The sequence below is a fragment of the Muscardinus avellanarius genome (assembly GCF_963383645.1).
Source record: "Muscardinus avellanarius genome assembly, chromosome: 17".
Taxonomy (NCBI): Eukaryota; Metazoa; Chordata; class Mammalia; order Rodentia; family Gliridae; genus Muscardinus; species Muscardinus avellanarius.
In genome coordinates, this window is record NC_137803.1 from 20,786,867 (window position 1) to 20,808,470 (window position 21,604).

Consider the following 21,604-nt stretch of genomic DNA (forward strand, 5'->3'; position numbering starts at 1 on the left):
GTAGAGGCCTACATGCACACAGCACTCATTTAGCCCTTCCCTTATTCCCACCCCAGACCCTCCATGTCTATGTATTAGAATCAGTGAAAAACCCACTTTTTGGCAACCCCCTGGATTTATAAAAACTGATGGCTGCACTAGGAGAGAGAGAGAGAGAGAGAGAGAGAGAGAGAGAGAGAGAGAGAGAGAGATATCACAGTGAGAAAAGCAAGCCATTTTATGAAAATTGGAATTATATCAAATTATATCTAAAGATATAACTGGTGAGTTATATGAACTTCATGAAATCATATCTAATGATATAATTGGAGAATAATAATAATAGAAGAAAAAAATGATAGCAGGATGTGGTGGTACATACCTGTAATCCTAGAATTTGGGAGGCTAAGAGAGGAGGATCACAAGTTTGAGGTCAGCCAGAAAAACTGGTAAGATTCTCAGCAACTTAATGAGACCCTGTTTCAAATATATATATTGTGGTGAAATGTAGTTTGGAGGCAGATTATCCCTGGGTTCAATCTCCAATATTTAAAAACATCAAGAAGCCGGGCGTGGTGGCGCACGCTTGTAATCCCAGCGCTTGGGAGGCGGAGACAGGAGGATTGCGTAGGTTCGAAGCCAGCCCCCCTGGCTTAAGAGACCCTGTTTTCAAATAAAAATATAAAAATGGGTCTGGTAGTGTAACCCGGAGGTAGAAGGGTTTCCAGGAACCCCAGTACCACCAATAAATAAATAAATAAATAAATCAAGAAAAATGATAAAAGTTTTATGTGGTATTTCTTTAAGTTTCTGGTGCTCCAAATACAAACAGAAGGTGGACACATGAATTTAATTACAAGTGCCTTAGAATTTAGAGTCAAGCAAAACAAGGAAGAGTAACTTTCAGTACCAAAGGAAATCGGAAATGGGCATTTCTGAAACTATGGAGGGTAGATAAGAATGTAGGCTTTGGCTTCTAGTGGATTTTGCCCGATGCATTTTGATGTTTATCACATTAATTCCCTGATTTGACTCTGCTCCCGTCAGCCTTGATTTGTATTATAAGTCTGTCTGTGTTATACCGTTTTAGAATGTCACTTAAAAACATCACATTTCAATAGCATTCAGGTTTTTACTAAAAAAGACTTTGATTCATTCTAAGATATTTTCCAGGAATGTATAGTTTTATACCACTGTGAATTTGGAATTTTAATTTTAATCATGGTCCTATGGGGAAAATTGCAAGAACTAAATAGGCCCACACTTAGCAGGATCTAATAATAATTACATACAGCTACATCTCCCTTATCCCATGGGTCACTCCTTGTTATGCTTTAGCAGGAGCACTAGGCTGGAATGTCCTTAAGCAGTTGGTTTATCCAAGCATGCTCATTTAAAATAATATATTTTTTTGAAAATCTACAATATTTGGTTGAATACTTAGGAGTATTAGAATACTTCATCTGGTAATAAATAGAAGAATGCACAATGAATGTTTGTGTTAAGGAATGAGAGACAATTCTGAAAACCAAATAGGTTTAACCAAACAACTTGATTAACCAGCTTGGAATCTAAGCTAGCTTACAATCACCCTCTCTCAAACCCAGAGACACAGTCTGGTTTGTGGCCACATGTCAGTGCTAAAAAAAATGAACAAAATAGCAGGGAAAAGTAATTTCTATTTCTTAACAACCCAGGGGATTCTGTAGTAGGTGTGAGATCCTCTTGGAATTCTGGGGTGCGTTCACTCGACTGTTTATCAGTAGACTTGAGCACCTGCCATGCAGGGCACTGAGCCAAAGGCTGAATATGTGTGAATGAGTGGACATAGTCATTATTTGGGGGATTGCAATGTGTAGAACTGGATCATGTGGAGGCTCAAGGAACTTTCTGGGTCTCTTGGTTTTGATTCTCCAAGGGGTCTTTTTGGAAGATTGACTGCCTCATTTGAAGGCAGGGAGTGTATTGAAGAATAAGGTTCCACTGGCTCAGATACTGGCAGGAAATTTCTTGAAAATGATGGCCTAGCTCCTACCTTGATACTGACCCACACTTGAGATACCTCTAGGAGCTTTGCAATTGGCTAAGCAAGTCTTTAGGAAATTGCAGTTGGCTAAGCAAGTCTTTGAGTGACCTTCCAGAATACTGTAGTTCAATAACTTCTAGACTGGAGCCTCTTGGGATCTCTGGATCTTCAATATGAGTGGAGATGGGATGGGAGGCTGTATGCAGGAGTGTTTTTTAACCTATTTAGTTTAAAGAGAGTTTATATTTGCAAAACAAGCAAATAAAACTTTAAGAAGCAAAGCTTGATATTATCTTCTCGTCTTACAGGAGATAAAGAGAAATCAAACGAGAAGGAAGTTTCTCCAGTGCAGGGTGTCTATCTGAATGAGGGGAGAGAGTGTGGAGTCTTTTTGTATTAATAGGAAAAAGATCCAAGTTCAAAAAGGAAGTGAAACTGCAAAATACACGTCCGCAGAAAGGTTGATGAATACTGCCCAGGCTGGGGGTGCCCCTGGAGAAGGATTCATCTGCTACTCACTCGAACAAGGCCCTGCTCCAGTAAATAGCCATTAGTGGTATGAGGTCTGGTAATGAACACATTACTTAAAACCTCCACCATCTGTCCCACTTTAATCAGGAATGCAGTGAGAACGAATTCGGTACGCAGCGATAAGCCAGCAAAAGCATCCAATAAGAGCATTTGAATATGGCATATGTTCCTCTTGCTAGCAGTGCAATTCTGTTCCGTTGGATTTGTTTTCTAGTGTCATTGATTGAGCCCCATTAGGATCTTAGAGCTCAAAGGCACGTTGGAGACCATTTTTTCCTCATCGTCATTTTATAAACGAGGATAGCGTGAACTAGAAAGTATCCTATAAGCCTCCCGTTTCTAGCTCAAAACCCTTTCCATCACCTCTCCTCTCTCGTGCTGCATAAAAATGATATTCTGGGATCCTAAGTCAGGTGGATGTGAACATTTGTTAATGATATAAATTGGTGTCCACTCTGCTCCAATCACTTTTGGGATCTGAGCGAGCCGCACTGATGAAATGCCAGAAAGAATATCTGTATCTATGTTGATAAAATATATAAATGTTCTTAATTCTCCTCATGGATGTTACCTTCTGATTAAGAGTGTTATTTCCTAAGCTGGGCATGTTGGTGCATGCCCAGTAATTCTAGTAATCTCAGACAGAAGGAACTCAAGTTCAAAGCCAGCCTCAGCAACTTAGTGAGACCCTATTTCAAACTAAAAAATAAATTAAAAAAAAGTAGGCTGGAGGGTATAGCTGAGAGGCATACCCCCCCACCCCACATTCAGTCCCCAGTACCACACACACAAAAGAGTCTCATTTCCTAGCTGATATCGGGGCACATTCCTGTATTCCCAGTACTTGGGGAGCCGAGACAGGAGGATTGTGGATTAGAGGCCAATCTCAGCACATTAGTGAGGCCTTCAGCAACTCACTGAGAACCTTTTTCAAAAGCGAAAGATAAAATAAGGCTGGGAGTCTGGCTCAGAGGGAGAATGGCCCCTGGGTTTAACACGCAGCACAAAACACAACAACAAAACAAGTATTATTTCCTTAGTTCTTTCAATGTAGTCTGTATGTTCTTTAAAAGCCAGATCTTTTGCATCCAAAACAAAATAGAAGAGTTTTAATTATTAAAAATCTATGTCGTGAGTGAGATCTTGAGCTCGCTCCCCAGAGCTGCAGCATTGGGCCGCCCACTTTGTTGATCTTTGTACTTTCTGGAAGTGAAGGACAAAGGAGAAGTATTAGCTGGTGGATTGCCATTTTCTGTGTTGTCAAAAGGAGATGAAGTGTCCAGGCCAGATGCAGGGTCCTGGCCTGGGTAGAACATTTTCTTGTTTAGTTATCTGAACTCTTTGGACCCTGGTTATGAAAATCCATTAATCAAGAGTCAATCCATTAGAAAGAACATTTGCTAAACACCATTTACCCTCACCCTACAAACTCAAGATACATTGTCTGTGATATATTTCTTTGATCATCCAAGCATCATCATAAGCTTACAAGATATGTTTGTGACCCCCTCCAAAATAATTTGAACAGCCAGGTGCGGTGGTATACATCTGTTATCCCAGTGTACCTGGGGGGTGATACAGAGGGTCACAGGTTAAAAACCAGTTTCAGCAACCTATTGAGACTCTCAGAAGTCTAAAAAGACCCTGTTTCAAAGTAAAAAGTAATACAAAATGGACTAGGGGTTGTAGCCCAGAGGTAGAATGTTCCTGGGCTCAACCCCCAGTATCACACAAAAAGAAGCAAAACAAAACAAAAAGATATAATTTGAACACAACTAGGACTACTCTGTTACACTTTTTGTGGACATGGGAGTGCTACAAGAAAAAAATTTTTAAGTTAGAATAATTTAATAAATAACAGAATATATAAGATATGAAATAATTATTTTATATTGAGCCTCAGCAATATGCCAGGGGAGCAGATAGGCTTAAAAGCCAGATCTTTTGCATCTAAAACAAAATGGAATAGAAGAGTATTCTATTCACCTATATTATCTTCTATTTTCTGGACAGTTCAGTTTAGGTAATATTATCCTCAGTGTAGGGATATACATAAAGGTAAAACCATGACTCATACAAATATAGAATGAATGCATGTTAAAGGGCTTTATTCAATTCATTAACTCAAGAGGTAACCAGAAAGATGGTTAAGTTTATTTAAATAAAATATTTCGAGAAGCTGGCTATTTATAGGCATTTTGAGAGAAAAAAAATGGAATAGACCAGGGTTTTCAGGTTAGATTTTAAAAACTGATTAATATTTTGAAGTCAATCTATAACCTTTGGGATTCTCATTTTGGACACAGAAATCTGCAAATTAACATGCAACTTCAAAGAGTCAGGACTCTAATCAAATAACAAAGTCAGGCATATAAAAATTCTCGGAGAAAATTTAATAATTTCTGAGTCAGATTATTAAACATGACCCAATTTGACATTAAAATCACATGCTATATAAATATGGCTTTCATTTCCAAGTTTTGGTTATTTTTTGTTTATTTATTTTATCATATATTTATGTATTAATACAAAGTAAAACCAAAACATTAGCAGAAGAAAAAATAATTTTAAAAAGATATGTTGTGGTAACATTAGTAAATTTCAATTCTATTTTTTACTTAACTCATAATTAGAAAAAGAACCCAGGTGGGTTCTAAAAATCAAGAGAGAGTATAAACTGAGATATGTTTAAGAGATGATAGCATTTGAACACTTACTTAAAAATATAAGTCATTGAAGGTCGTTGATATCAATTTCTTTTCAGCACAAAAATCACTGTCTTCAACAAGATGTTTCTGGAACATAGCTTATACAAGGTTTTGGGGGTTTTTGTTTGTTTTTTACTACTAGTGAGAGAAAATTTCAAGCTGATAGCATTAATTATTTTTACGGATACCTATGATTTTACTGATATTTTTTAAATAACGATAAAGCCCAGAAAGGCTAAAACTGTGCCCTGATTTCAAAACTAGACAGTTTATTTGCAATGTTTTTCTGATGTCCTGCTACATAGCATGACTTTGGGTAATACTTGGGTACATACAGTGACAGGAAGTGAATTGAAACAACACTATAGATATTTTCAAAATACCTCTTCTAGTTACTTCCATCCGTATTCTCAGTTGCTTTTCTTTCTTCCTTTCTTTCTTTCTTTCTTTCTTTCTTTCTTTCTTTCTTTCTTTCTTTCTTTCTTTCTCTTTTCTTTATTGCTTCTTTCTTTCTTTCTTTCTTTCTTTCTTTCTTTCTTTCTTTCTTTCTTTCTCTTTCTCTCTTTTCTTTCTTTCGGACTGGGGATTGAATGGAGAGAGAGGCCTTCTACCTCCTATTTACATCCCTAATTAATTTTAAAACAGGGTCTCTGTAAGTTGCTAAGGGTTTCATTATGTTGCTATGTTGCTAAGGCAGACCTTGAACCTGTGATCCTCCTGTCTCAGCCTCCCAAATACTGGGATTACAGGTGTGTGCCGCCCCACCTGGCCTCTCAGTTTCTTTTGATTACCCCCAACATGGAAACCTAAACAGGAAATTCCTAACTGAATTTCTTCTTTCAGCTTGCCACCATCAAGCGCATAGTAAGCATAGTCATCTCAACTTACTTTTTATTTATTTTTTAATGGGCTGGTTTATTTTCCTTCGGGATGAAAGGAGTTTGGTTTAATAATTAAATCATGGCATTTTTAAAGGTATTCTTTCTCAGTGCCATAGTTTCTCCTGGATCCTAATTAGGAAGCAGTTTTATTGTTTGTGGCCTTGATCTATCATTAAAAATGCATTCACTTTAATACTTTCCAGCAGATGCTATGAGAACAGAGGGAGGTGTCAGGCATTTGCAGTGGTGTCCTTGGACACCAGCAACTAGCTTAGCATTGGAGAAGCAGATGCAGTGGAGAGCTCAGGCTCAGAGTGGGCTCAGCGGGCTGTTCATTTAGGGTGAGGCCCCAGAGGAGGACGGATGTTCCTCTCACTGGGCTCCATTCAAAAAGGGATGTAGGAAAAGCAAGCTCTCTAAGCAGGTAACTGAGCAAAGAGAACTACTCTTGAACCAGCATGGACTTACTTGGGACACACACAGGCAATGCCTGACCAGGCTTCCTTATGACAGCTTCTGTGAAGTGAGGTCCTTGGCTCAGTCTGTGCTTTTAGCATTTCAAGAGGCCTCTTAGCCAGGTGTGGTGGAGCACGCTTGTAATCCCACTGAGATGGGAGGACTGAGGTTTTTGAGGACAGCCTCAGCTACTTAGTGAGGCCCTTTGCAACTCTGTGAGACCCTGTTTCAAAAATAAAGAATAAAAAATAGGGCTGGGGGTGGAGCTCAGAGGTAGAATGTTCCTGGCTTCTATCCCCAGTACCCGGGGCGGGGCTCTTTTGTGAACAGTTTGTAAGAATGCCTTATCAAGCACAAGCTTGCAAACACATGCCTTATCAAAAACATGCTTCCACACAAGTAAGTAAAAACTGTATCTTCTTTTCTCCTAGGAAAAGAGAACATTGCTAGAAAGAAAACTGTCTTTGGAAAGCAAGATGTCACAACTCAAATCCGATGCTGCATATGCTAGAAGGTTTGCAAATCCACCTCCCAAGTCAAAGCAGTTGTAGATAGCTTTATTCTCCACTGGCAAATTTGTGGACAGCAGGCTTTCCATCCACCCCCAAGAAAATGGGACCACCGCAGGGTGTAGGAGAGAGGACAAATTCCTAGAATTAACAGCCATGTGCCTGCCTTTCTTACCCGTGGATGAATGGGGGCAGGGGGTCACAGGGCACCCAGTGGGAGGGTTTTAAACCTGTTGAAGAGTAAGGGAACCTGGTATTTCTCATTTACCTTTGGTGCTGGAGATGTCTTTATCCCCCTTGCTTCTTCTGTCTTTGTTGCTGGATCTTTTTCTCCAGTCCACATCAAACTGACCAACCCGTATGTGACATTCTAGGAAAGATCCCCTGTTGCTCAACTCTGGAGAGAATGAAGGAATAACTATGGAAAACAGCTTTCATTTTCCGGGTTGACTTGCTCATATAGTTCTCTGGTGGTCACGATCCTCCTTACACCAGGCTAGGGTGGGGTGGATTTGTGGAGATCACAACATGGCCCTACTCAGCTGCACCTACGAAATTCTCTGGGCTGTTAGGTCCTAAGTAACTCACGTCACAAGACGTTTACTGAGGTTTACCTTCATGTTTTGGATTCTAAGCCCACCACTGTCATCACACGTTCTGATGCAGAAAGATCACATTTAGTGTCACCTGCGCTTCAGCTTCTCACTTCATCCATCTACAACTTTTGCTCATCAGAAGATAAGGGACTACGCTGGGCGTGGTGGCGCACACTTGTAATCCCAGTACTTAGGGGGCTGAGACAGGAGGATCGCAGTTCACGGACAGCCTCAGCTACTTAGGCCCTTTGCAACTCAGTGAGACCCTGTTTCAAAATAAAGAATAAAAAATAGTGTAGCTTGGAGATAAAATGCTCCTGGGTTCCATCCCCAGTACCACACATGTACAAAAAAAAAAAAAAAAAAAAAGAATATCAGAGACTATGAGGCACTTCACAAAAGGCAAATTCATACTCCATCTTATTCAATAATATACGCACAAATTTTTTTCTTTCTTGATCTTTTCTCCTTATTTTCCTCTTCTCTCTTACACTCTATCTCTCCTCGTCTGTCCTTACGTATTGTGTATGCTTTCTGTCTGGCTCATATTCATGCAGTTTTTGACCATATATGCCAAAGCTGGGAAGTAGTCTGGGCCTGGCAATTAGACACATATCTGAAACGTGCTGAGATAAGCTTTTAACTTTTCTTCTTTTCTTCCCTGGGAACAATCACCCCACAAAGTAGACTTCTGCAATAGTTGCATAACACTGAACATCCTGGTAGAGAAGGAAGAAAAGCCGCACCCGTAGTTTGTGAAATTACTTACAAATACTTGTAACTTAATTCTAAGTACATCTTTTGCCTGTTTTTCTCTCCTTAATCACAGAGAGCTTTTCCATGTATCAGAACTCCTGGCTCCTGCATCATGCCTCACATTTCAGAATCTAGGCAATCTCAGTTTGATATTTTTAATTTTTAATTTTAATTTTTTATTTTTTTTGCGGTGCTGGGGGTGGAACCCAGGGACATCCTACCTCCGAGGTATGCCCCCAGCCCTATTTATTTTTATTCTTTATTTTGAAACTGCATCTCACTGAGTTGAAAAGGACCTCACTAAGTAGTAGCTGAGGCTTTCTACAGACTGTGATCCTCCTGTCTCATCCTCCCAAATGCTGTGGATTACCACGCCCAGCTTATTTTATTTGAATAATGCTTTTTTTCTGCTAAGAGAGTTGTTACTTGTCTTTGAGTCTAACACTTTGAGCAGGCTGGAACAGGAGGATTGCAGGTTCTCGGACAGCCTCATCTACTTAGTAGGGTTCTCTGCAACTTGGCAAGACTCTGTTTCAACGTAAAGATGAAAAAAATAGGTCTGGGAGTGTAGCTTGGACATAAATGCCCCTAGTTTCAAACCCCAGTACTGAAAAAACCAAACCAAACCAAAAAAAAGAAAATCAAATCTATGCTTTTAGTTCTATTATATATGAGCCATTGTCATGAGGAATTCTTCAGAAATGCTGAAAGAGGTCTTAGAAATTCCTAGAGGGTATTTTGTGTTTCCACGAGCTGTTTGAACATCAGACTTATGCAATTTTAATAGACTATAAACATTACACACATTTATCTTCCTTACTACCTTTTCTGAGTTGTATGAGGGGCATTTACTTTGCTGTGTGGCAACAGAGTACAATCAGTGTGAATCAGAATCTTGGGTTGAAACAGTAGAGACTTAGTTGGGTTCCCACAGATAAAGGATTCCTCTGAGGCCGATATTGGATAGATAAGGCCATAAAGAGGAGACAGAAAGCCAGGTGTGGTGGCACATGCCTGCAGTCTCAGTACTTGGGAGGCAGAGATAGAAGAATCACAGGTTAGAGGGCAGCTTCAGCAACTTAGTAAGACCCATGGCAACTTAATGAGACTTGGTTTCAAAAAATAAAATAAAATAAAACAAAATAAGGGTGGAGATGTAGCTCAGAAGTAGAATACTCCTGGGTTCAACCCCCAGTACCACAAAAAAGTCAGAAAGTTAAAAGATTTGTTTGATTAAAGATAAAGTTAACTCTATATTTCTATTAGCACTACTAGCAACATATATATAGTGCTTTATAGTTTACAGAGGAACATTAAGTATTTTATCTAAGTTTAGACCTCCATTGTATTGACTTTTCAAGGATGGAATTGAACATCTAATTGGTTACGCACCTTGTCAAGACACTTGGACTTTCAGAAGTATAAGGCATTTTTCTCTAGTCCTCATATATAGAGAAGCCTTCTTATTCTTCTATGAAGGATTTTGGGTCATATTAGATTTCCCCGCAGTGCCCTCGAGCGGACCCTCAGGCGGCGCTGCCTCCCCGTCACCTCCGCGTGGGGCTGTGGTGCTGTGGGGTGTCCGGAAGCCTGGCGATAGAGTCGGTGACCTTTGAGGATGTGGCTGTGAACTTCACCCTGGAGGAGTGGGCTCTGCTTGAACCTTGCCAAAAGCAACTCTTCAGAGATGTGATGCTGGAATGTTCGGGAACCTGGCTGCTATAGGAAAACAGTATGAAAATTGGGCCATTGAGGATGACTACCAAAATTCCTGGAGTTTTTTTCTGAGAAGTCAAGTAATACAGAAACTTGGCAGCCACAAAGAGGTCATTCAAGGGGATGAAGACTTCAGCTCGATTCTAGATCCTGTTGTGAAGAAGAAACTACTCCTGGAATAAATCCAACTGAAAGCTGTGTGTGTGGAGAAGTCCTCTTTGGTGACCCAGCCCTAACTGTGCCCCTGACTTACACTGGACTCACAGCTGATGTTTATCAGGAGTATGGAGAGAAGCCATATATATGTAGGGGACATGAGGAAGTCTTCCATTATACCCAGTACTTTCAGAACCATGAAAACACTAACACTGGACAGAAATTCTATCTATGTATGCAAGAAGCCAGTGACCTTGGAGGATGTGGCTGTGCGCTTCTGTGTTAGGAGTGGGCTCTGCTGAGTCCTTCCCAGAAGAAGCTCTACAGAGGTGTGATGCTGGAAATCTCCTGGAACAAAAATGGAAAGACAAAAACATTGAAGATGAGTACAAAACTCCCAGGAGAAATCTAAGAACCCAAATGACAGAGAAAGTCCATGAACATAAAAAAAAAGTAGACAGTGTAGAGAAGGCAGTCAGGCAAACTCCAGATTGTATCCTGAACAAGAAAACTCTTCCTGAAGTAAAATCGCATAGAAGCCGTGTGTGTGGAAAAGTGGCTGTTGGTCATCCATCCAGTAAGAGGCACAACACTCCTGACTCCAGACACAGATGACCTAAGTATCAGAAGTACGAAGAGAAACCCTATAAATGTGAGAAATGTGATAAAGCCTTTCGGTGGTCCAGTTGCCTTTGAGATCATGAAAAGACCCACTCTGGGGAGAAACCTTATGTGTGTAAGCAGTGTGGGAAGGGCTTCAGCCTTCCCACCTACTGTCGAAGACATGCACAGACTCACTAGAAAGAAACCATATGTGTGTGAGCAGTGTGGACAGTCCTTCAGATGTCCCAGCTTCCTTCAAATCCATGAAAGAATTCATACTGGAGAGAAACACTATGCATGTGAGCACTGTGGGAAAGCCTTCACTCGTGCCAGTACGCTTCACTTACATGAAAGAAGTCACAATGGAGAGGAGCCTGATGTGTGTAAGAACTGTGGGAAAACGTTCAGAGAGTACAGTAAAATGCAGCGACACGAAACGATCCACACTGGAAGGAAATCCTACATATGTAACCACTGTGGGGAAGCCTTCAAGGGTTCCAGTTACTTACATAAAAAGATTCACACTGGAGAGAAACCCTATATGTAGAATATGGGACGGTTTCACCTAGTCATTATAGCACACAGGAGAATGGCGAGGACTTGTGTCGGTGTAAATTGTGGGAATGTCTCTAGTCATCTTGGTTATAATGTTTTTCTGGTGTGTGTATGTGTGTGTGTGTGTGTGTGTGTGTGTGTGTGTGTAGCTCTACTTCTGAGCTACACCCCCAGCACTATTTTATTTTTATTTTGAAACAGGGTCTCACTCGATTGATAAGAGTCTCATTACTTACTAAGGTTGTCCTTCAACCCTATATCCTGTCTCAGCCTCCCAAGTACTGGGATGATAGGCGTGCACTGCCACACCCAGCTATCTTGGATATAAAAGAACACCGTGAGAAGATAAACCTCTTCAGTGGAAGATGTGTGCACTTTGTCCACGTGTGAGGATGCATCCTGAGTCAGAACCCAGTAAACAGGAAAATGACAAGAAAGTTGTCTTTTGTGACAACAGTTTCAGAATCCTATGAAAATTCCTCGTGTCAGCTAGGTGTGGTGCTGCACGCGTGTAGGGACCCAGGACCATAGTGTGTTTTCTGGCAGGCTAGTCGCCAAACTCTAAAAACAAAGGGCTGGCCCTGAGTGTAGCTAAAAATCCTGAAGACAGGACTTAGTGTAACTTGGAGCCTGCCCGGGCGACTTAAGTCCTGCCTGACAGAAGGCTGTGGGTCTAATGTCCTTGTAGATTATTGTATGGAGCTTACCTCGGTCCTCTTCTTCTGTGCTGTTCCTATGAAGTTACTTTTGTATTAATACAATAAAACACTTTGTTCTACTTGCCTATATAAGCTGCTATATTCTTAATAAAGACAGAGTGGCAACCAAAAAGAAAAAAGAAGGATTTTGACCTTCTTTCTTTCTTTTCTGAAAACCTCTAACGCTGGTATCTTCACTCCTCTCTGTGGTAATAGCATAAGACCACTTCCCAACCTGTCCCTTTCCCAGCTACCTCATAGACAAACACATAGGCCCATTTTGGGGTAATCTTTTGAGGAAATACACTTGAGGTTTATGAAGAGTTGTGTGTCTTTTCTCTCATTATGTGGAGATAAAATTGGAAGTTTCAGACAAATGAGGAGAGATACCAGTAGAAGAGTGGAAGGTGATTTGAGGAGGGAGGTGTAAAGGGGAGGGGGAGACTTGATGAACAAACAGTTCAAATAATGCTAAACAGACATATGAAGGTTATCAATACCAATCTCAGTAATATGTATAGGAAGATAGGTGAGATTTAGAAGGGAACTTACCAGGTGATGTGTGCATTTTTCTCCTATTGCTCTAAACATCAACATAATGTATAATTGTAACGCACAAGTACATGTATATTTTTTAAAAAGCAGTGCTGGCACCTCCTTTAGATAGGAGTTGCTTAGTTATGGACAGACAGATTCTTAGAGGAGGAAGGATGGTTATCTAGACGCTGAGGTTGAAATGTTGGACCTATGCCCTCTTCAAGGAGCCTTGAGATCTCTGGACTGATATCCAAGTCTTTCATCCATCCTGAATTGAGTCTTGTGCAGGGTGAGAAAGTGGGGTTTATTTTCATTTTTCTGCATATGGTTAACCAGTTTTGCCAACACCATTTGTTGAAGAGGCTATCTCTTTTTCAGTATATGTTTTTGACCCCTCTGTCAAAAATCAATTGGCTATAAGTGTACAGATTTGTTTTTGAGTTTTCTATTCTGCTCCATTGGTCTATGTATCTGCTTTTGTGCCAGTACCATGCTGTTTTTACAACTATGGCTTTGTAATATAATTTAAAGTCAGGTACTGTGATGCCTTCTGCATGGTTCTTGTTGCTGAGAACTACTTTTTATATTCTGGGTTTTTTGTTGTTCCAAATGAATTTTTTTTTTTTTTTTGGTGGTACTGGGGTTCCTGGAAGCCCTTCTACCTCCAGGCTACACTCCCAGACCTATTTTTACATTTTCATTTTGGAAACAGGGTCTCCTAAGCCAGCGCGCGCGGCTGGATTCGAACCTGCGCGATCCTCCTGTCTCCGCCTCCCAAGCGCGGGGATTACAAGCGTGCGCCACCACGCCCGGCTCCAAATGAATTTAAGGACTGATTTTTTTATTGTCTGTGAGGAATTACCTTAATAATTTAATAGGTATTGCAGTGAATCTGTTGATCACTGTTGGAAAAATGGCCATTTTGATGATATTTATTCTGCCTATCCAAGAGCATGGAAGATCTTTCTTCTGAGGTCTTCTTTGATTTCTTTTTTTTCAGTGTTTTATAATTTTATTTGTAGAGATCTTTTAGCTCCTTGGTTTGGTTTATTTCTAAGTATTATTTTTTGTGGGATATCCTGAGTAGAAGTGTTTTCTAGATTTCTTTTTCAGGGAATTTATGGTTGGCATACAGGAAAGCTTCTGATTTATTGTGATTGATTTTCTATCCAGACACTTTGCTGAATTTGTTGATCAGTTCTATAAGCTTTTTAGTTGAGTTTGTTGGGTCTTATAAGTATAACAGAAATAAACTATAAGAAAACCCAGAGTAACCACATAAACATGTGGAGACTGAACACTGCACTGCTGAAGGAGAAATAGGTCATAGAAGCAGTAAGGGATGAAATTAAGAAATTTCTAGAAACAAAAATAGAGATGCAGTATATCAAGACCTCTGGCATCCCTTGAAGTCAGTATTAAGAGGAAAATTTATAGCACTAAATGCCCATATAAGAAGAATAGAAAATCATCAAATAAATAACCTAATAACACATCTTGGAGCCCTATTAAAAGAGGAATAGTCTTATCCCAAAGCCAGTAGAAGACAGAAAATTATTAAAATTAGAGTAGAAATCATTGAAGTAGAGAATAAAGAATACAGAAAATCAACAAAATCAAAAGCTGTTTTTCTCTAAAAAATAAACAAGATGGATAAATCATTAGCCAACTTAACCAAAAAAAGAGAGAGAATCAATCTAAATTACCAAAATAAGAGATGAAAAAGATGTTACCACCAAAAGGGTGTAAATCAAGAGGATCATCAGAAACTACTTTGAAAAACTATAGTCCAACAAAATGGAAAACTTAGAAGAAGCTGAAAAAGATTTAGATAAAGACAACCTTACTTATTTGATTCAAAAACATACAGAAAATTTAAACCAACCAATAGCAATCAAAGAGATTGGAGCAGCAATAGAGAGCCTACCAGCAAACAAAAGCCCAGGACCAGATGGTTTCCCAAGTGAATTTTACAAAACCTTTATAGAAGAGCTAATCCTAATACTACTCAGTCTATTCCATGGAATAAAAAGAGATGAGACTCTCCCAAATGCATTCTACAAAACCAACATCATGTTAATACTCAAACCAAATAAAGACAACTGAAGAAAACAACAACTATAGGCCTATATAATTGATGAACTTAGACACAAAACTGCTGAACCAAATTCTAGCAACACACATTCAAAACCACATCAAGAAAATCATACACATGACCAAGTAGAGTTCATCCCAGGGATGCAAGGCTGGTTCAACATAAAAAAAAAAAAAATTCGTGTAATTCAACACATAAACAGAACTAAAGACAAAAATCACATGATCATTTCAATAGATGCTGAAAAGGCATTTGACAAAATTCAACACCCATTTATGCTAAAAGCACTGCAGAGAATTGGAATAGAAGGAACATACCTCAACATCATAAAGGCAATCTACAATAGGCCCACAGCCAAAATCATATTAAAGAGGGAAAAACTATAAGACTTACCCATAAAAACAGGAACAAGACAAGGATGTCTGTTATTACCACTTTTTTTTAATATAGTACTTAAGACTCTAGCCAGAGCAATAAAGCAAGAGAGGGAAATCAAAGGAATACAAATGGGAAAAGAAGAACTAATACGATCCCTATTTGTAGCTGTGGTATTCTGTGAGGTTCTCTCAAGCCACTTTTTATGCTCCTCTATAAATAGCAATGTAGAGGATTGGGGTGGGCAATAAAAAGACACATTCCTGAGTTTTGTTGGAGTGTGAATGTAGCTCTACTTATATCCCTGCTGATTTTTCATCTTGGTCTGGCTGGTGGATGGTAAAAATCTGATCTCCTCAGTTGTCATGGTTGTGACTCTCTGTTATCCCTCTCTTTTGGGGACCATCACACAGTGATGTCCACATTCTAAGAGTGCTAAAGAAACATTATATGTTAGACAGCAGGCAATCTTTGATACTCTCTAGCTTTAGTAAGAGTCATAGTTTCAGAAAAGCTCAAGCAAGCCACCAGTTTCACTATCTTCTCTGTCAAGTGGAAGTTCCGTGCAGTGTTGCTCCTGTTTTAGTGTCTGGAAACATGGGGTGTGCCTCTAAGTATCATCTTGGGGCATGCCACATAGCTTCAATTGCCAATTTTACTTCCTTCTTTTTTTTATCTCAGTACCTAGTTCTTTTTGTTTCTTTTGGAATGTTTGTTCTTATAACATCTGAGTGCAGGTATCCCTGATAATAAATGCACTTTGTGAATATTAAGAAGTTTATGTGAGCCGGGCATGGTGGCACATGTCCTGGGATTGTGTAAGTATGGCAAAGCTCATGCTTTTAATAAATCCACAATTACTTATGTACCCTGGGTTCTAAGGAAATTTGAGATTATTTTTAAATGCTATATAAAATACATCATAATTACTTGAATTGGAAATAAAATGGACGGTAAAGCCATGGAGATACAAGAATAAGTATTACTTATGGTCATTCTACAAAATTGCATACCATGTGTTGCCATAAACTTGCTCACAGTAGACCACTGGCTCAATTTTAAATTTTTTAGCAGCCAACCCCCAAAGGAAATTATGGTTAGTTTTTCAATTCACAATATTTGCATAACTAAAACCAACCAATTCTTTGGGAGAGGTTCAGTTTTTTCTAATATGTCCATATGGCAAAAAAGAAGATTGTCCCAGCCGTGCTCATAAAGAGGATCCTTAATAATGACTTCATAATAGGTACAGAGGCCAGATCTCAGAACATCCTCTAAAAAAGGAGAGCATGAAGCCAACTCAGCCAATGCCATTGTAACAGCTAGAAGCAGAGGACAGTGTGGCAATAGCTAATAATGCTATTCTCTGACAGTGTAATTAACGTCTTGAAGAATAGAGGGAAAGGCAACCCTCCTTCAACTCAGGTTTCTTCCCCTTCCAGCCTTTGGCTCACATTAAGGAGTGGAGAGTAGGCTCTTGTCAAGCACCAACTATATGATCCCAGTATTGCTAGAGACAGAGGACATCATTTGTTTTTACTTTTCTGCAATTTAAAGACAGGATTGACTTCCTTTCTTTTTTTATGTTTTTATTGGTGCATTGTAGTCATACATCTTAATGGAGTACAAGAGGGTAGAGGCATACATGCACACCCAATTAGCCCTTCCCCAATTCCCACTCCATTCCCTCCCCTTCCTCCTTCTCATGTTTGACTTACTGATTGACTTTAATATATTTGTTAATGTACATCCTGTACACTGGGGAGTTTTCCTCTTCTTCCTCCACTCCCCTCAGTTAGGTCACCTTATTTGCTCATTGACTTTCATTCTTGAAAACTAAGGAATCTAATACTAATAGAATGAGAAATGGTACTCTTCCCATCTTCCCTCAGTGATGAATTGGGAAAGTATCCTCAATTTTCTGCCTAAAAGGGAAGAGTGAAAATTCTCCTTCCCTTTATTTGAAGTTTCTCTTTCCTCCTCCTCCTGCTCCTCCTCCTCCTCCTCCTCCTCCTCCTCCTCCTCCTCCTCCTCCTCCTTCTCCTCCTCCTCCTCCTTCTCCTCCTCCTTCTCCTCCTCCTCCTCCTTCTCCTCCTCCTCCTCCTTCTCCTCCTCCTTCTCCTCCTCCTCTTCCTCCTCTTCCTCCTCCTCTTCCTCCTCCTCCTCTTCTAATGTTCTGGTTGTCAGCATTTCCAGCTCCCAATCTGGGATTTATGAGGCAAAAAAAGAATTTTTTTTAAGAAGCTCACCATTGTTCATTTCCTTGGATCCCAGGACCTGAGGTCATTCTTTTTTCTCTGCTATCTAGTCTTACACTTGTTTATGTAGAACACCCAGGGTTTTTAGCTATACTTATCAGGAATAATAGAGACAAATAAAATATGTCTTCTGCATCTTCCATAAGGTTTTTTAAATTATAATTTAATTTTAGCATTTATATTATATTTTTATTCTATTGCATTGTAGAGGAAATCATCGATCAAAATTTATAATGAGGCATTGTGGGGCAAAATGAATTCTAAGCAGACCTTTGTTAGACGGGTTTTGCCTCCCTTTTCTAAGCACATCCCTCTGTGACTTCTTCCTTCTATTTTGCTTCTGCACCTCTTTATTAAGACTGAGTGGTTTAATAGGAAGATAATAAAGCTTAAAGGATAAGGAATATTCATCCTGCAGAGATTATCTGAGTGTTCTTTAGTCACTGATAAAGTGTATTAGTAGATAAACCCTAAAGCTCTGGGTTTTCAAGAGTGCTTCTAGAAATACTTTTCTTTCATCTTGAGACTGATTTCAATTATTTTTTTTTTCTGTTCATTGTGAACTTTATAATAATACCTTCAAGGAATGCATGGGAAAGTTATCTGAACCTGGTATTTTGGATAGCATAATACCAAGCCCCCTCTAATCCATGTTATTTGCCTAAATTTTTGTGTGTGTCCTAGTTTTATTTGTGTAAAATTTATTTGCACTAAGAAATATGGTTGTAATCAATTTCATATCCTTTTTTCTTTTTGTATTAATAAGAATATCATTTGTCTCAGCAGCATTTTTTAAAAGACCATCTTTTCTGTAATATTTGGCATAACTACTTTCCTTATCAATCAGATCTGGTAATCTATGCCTGTGAAACATTCATATAGATGTATGTTTACATGGATTTATTATACTTTATTTTTACAGTCTTCTACTGATGAGAATTTAGATAATTCCCATTTTTTAATTTTACTAACAATAATAAACCTCATTTTATGTATATTTTATGACATACTTTGCATAATGATATGGCTTTTTATAGGATACAATATTTAATTCTATAGGATAAATAAATAGCAATGGTCATTATACACTTTTTGTATTTGTGCAAGGACAAGTATAATTACATGGAAATGAATTGATTCCACAGTAGACTAAACTTTTCTAAAACTTTCTTGTACAAAAGCAGAAGCAGGAAAAAGTTTTTAAAATCTCTCAAATTTTGCAAGCTGCCTGAAGTGGCTTGGTTTTGGAGTACCTGTATTATATAAGTTGCTGAGCCACACTGAGTGGTTTAGTTTTATCCAGCAATATCATAATGACACCCAGAGCTCATGGAAAATGTTTTAGCACCTGGTGTGAAACAAATGGAGACCAGTAACTTATTTATTTTTCAAATGAGAACATGTTCTGTTGTGTTGTGTCATATGAACATCTGTAATCTTTACAATATGGATAGAGGTTACGTAAATACAGATTTGTGGTTGCATTGTATGAAAATGACTACTGTAAACCTTCATAGGAAGCCGGGCGTGGTGGCGCATGCTTGTAATCCCAGCATTCCAGAGGCTGAGACTGGAGGATCACAGTTTGCAGACAGCCTCAGCTATATAGTGAGGCCTTCCATAACTTAATGAGACCCTGTTTCAAAATAAAGAATAAAGGCAAGGCCCTAGCCCCGGGCGGGGGTCGTGCGGGACATGCCAGACCCCCAGAAGAACCGGGGCCTGGGTCGCAAGGCCCTGGGCCCCGGGCTGGGGTCGCGAGGGGCACGCCAGACCCCCAGAAGAACCAGGGTCTGGGTTGCAGAACTCTGGGCCCCGGGCGGGGTCATGCGGGACATGCCAGACCCCTGGAGAAACTGGGGCCTGGGTTGCAGGTCTCTGATCCCTGGGTGGGGTCGCGCGGGGCATGTCGGACCCCAGGAGAAACTGGGGCCTGGGTCGCAATGCTACTGAGTGCCTGATCCCACAACCTCCTCATAACACACATATTGTCTTCTCTTATTTAAAAAAAAAAAAAAAGGAAAAGAAAAAAGAAAAGAAAAATATCAGAGAGGGGTCAAGATGGCTGCCGCAGATGCCAAGACACTGGAGATGCAGACAAAACTTATCCAACTGAACTGGAACTTTTTAAAAAATTCCCCGCAAAGGAGGACTGTTTCTTCTCTACATCCTTAAGAATCCTGGACATCACTTATAAGGAGAGAGTTTAGTGAAGACCTAGGAGGAAGGCAGTGTTGGAAGCGGTCGCCACAATGGCGGTGGAGACTTGTATTCGGGAGAGGCAGAAATCTGATCCTACCAACCATATTTTTGGGGGAAATTACACCAAACGTCGAATGCTACCATTGTGAATGCTTAGGAACACTGGACAACATTCAGAGTGGAAAAAGAGCTTGGGAAAGATTTGAAATGGTGGAGGCAGTGGCAATGGCAGTTGCCAGTACTTAGGGGAGGCAGAAATCTGATGTATTATGCCTGGAACTTTTGAAGAAATAACCCCAGAGGCCGAATGCTACCTCCACGCACCCTCGGGAACGTGGGACAACCTGCTGGGTGAAGAGGGTACTCGGATCAGAGCCTGCCGAGAGGTTAGGCTGGTGCCGGGGCCACTGAGGCTGGGATTGGAGCCTGCCATGAGGCAAGGCCGGTGCTGGGGCCTCTGAGGCTGGGATCGGAGCCTGCAGAAGGATTAGGCCGGTGCTGGGGTCAGTAAGGTTGGGATCAGAGCCTGCTGTGAGGCAAGGCTGCTATTGAGGCCTCTGAGGCTGGGATTGGAGCCTGCCGAGGGGTTAGGCCGGTGCCTGGGTCAGTGAGGCTGGGATTGGAACCTGCTGTGAGGCAAGGCTGGTGCTGGGGCCTCTGAGGCCGGGATTGGAGCCTGCCGAAGGGTTAGGCTGGTGCCTCTGAGGCCTGGATTGGAGCCTGCTGAAAGGTAAGGTCGGTGCCGGGGCCGGCGAGGCTGGAATTGGAGCCTGTCATGAAGCAAGGCCGGTGCTGGGGACTTCGAGGCCAGGATAGGAGACAGCCAAGGGGTTAGCCGGTGCCAGAGTCAGCGAGGCTGGGATGGAGCCTGCCTTGAGGCAAGGCCGGTGCTGGAGCCTTGAGGCCGAGATCGGAGCCAGCTGAGGGGTTAGGCCGGTGCGGGGGCCAACGAGGCCAGAATCGGGGCCTCCCATGAGGCAAGGCTGTTGCTGGAGCCAGCAAGGTCTGGATCAGTCCTCTGGGCGGCCACACCACTACTGGGGCCATCAAGAGTGGGATTGGAACTTGCAATGCAGCATGCACAGAGAAATGTCACAGATAATAAAAACCAGATGCTTCCCCTAATTAGCAATAACTAGGAGCAAAGGGGTACAGGAGAAGGTTGAGTTATAGAAGGGGCCCTGTAGCAAAGCAATTAAGGTGACCAATCAGCGGGTATTGGATGGGGGAAGATGGAACCTTTTTAAAACTTCAGGAGGTACGTAAATAAATGTATCAAAGTTAATCACCAATCAAGCATGGGATCAAGAGAGGGGGAGGAATGGGATGGGGATTGGATGAGGGCTGATTGGATGATGTGTGCTTGTATATTTTCTCAAATCTTGTATTCCAGTGTGATGTATGATTACAATGCACCAATAAAAATAAGAAAAAAAAAAGAATAAAAAAACAGGGCAGGGGGTGTAGCTCAGAGGTCGAATGCCCCTGGGTTCCATCCCCAGAACTGAGAAAAGAAAAAACCTTCATAGGCCAAATTAATATTGACACATTGCTTTTTAATACTCATTACTTTAAAAAAGTACATTCACTTTATTTCTTCTGACTTACAGATTAATTTTAGAAAGTGCAAAGGCAGGAATTATTTTGTTAACTGAGGCATAGAAAGCTGAGTGTCTCCTCACCTTCATGGTGCTCCCAACCTTGGTGGTCCTGTCATAATAAACATGGTGGCTTCATAATTAATATTGGCAAGAGATAGCCAGAAAACACCATCACCAGAGAAACAAAAAAAATCACCAGGCTCCAGAGAGAAAGCGAACTGAGAACAGAGCTCAGAGCCACAGAGGAGATACACCAGCCTCACCCCCGAGGACGCGGCAGCAGCGCCATACTGCCAGCGGCAGCGGCGATTTCACCGGACGGCTACAGCAAGCCGAGGTGAGCCGCTGCGGAACAGCCAGGCGGGA

At 40.7% G+C, this 21,604-nt stretch overlaps 1 protein-coding gene across 1 annotated transcript in view; it reads left to right on the top strand.

Moving 5' to 3' along the window:
* The window catches only part of CCDC68 (coiled-coil domain containing 68), a gene marked incomplete at its 3' end in the record, with an annotated part of 48,651 nt that overhangs the window by 10,480 nt on the left and 16,567 nt on the right, over window positions 1-21,604 (top strand). The window contains exon 6 of the mRNA XM_080714446.1: window positions 7,013-7,095. Within this exon, the coding sequence (XP_080570572.1) occupies window positions 7,013-7,095 (83 nt within the window). The remainder of the gene's footprint in view (window positions 1-7,012; window positions 7,096-21,604) is intronic.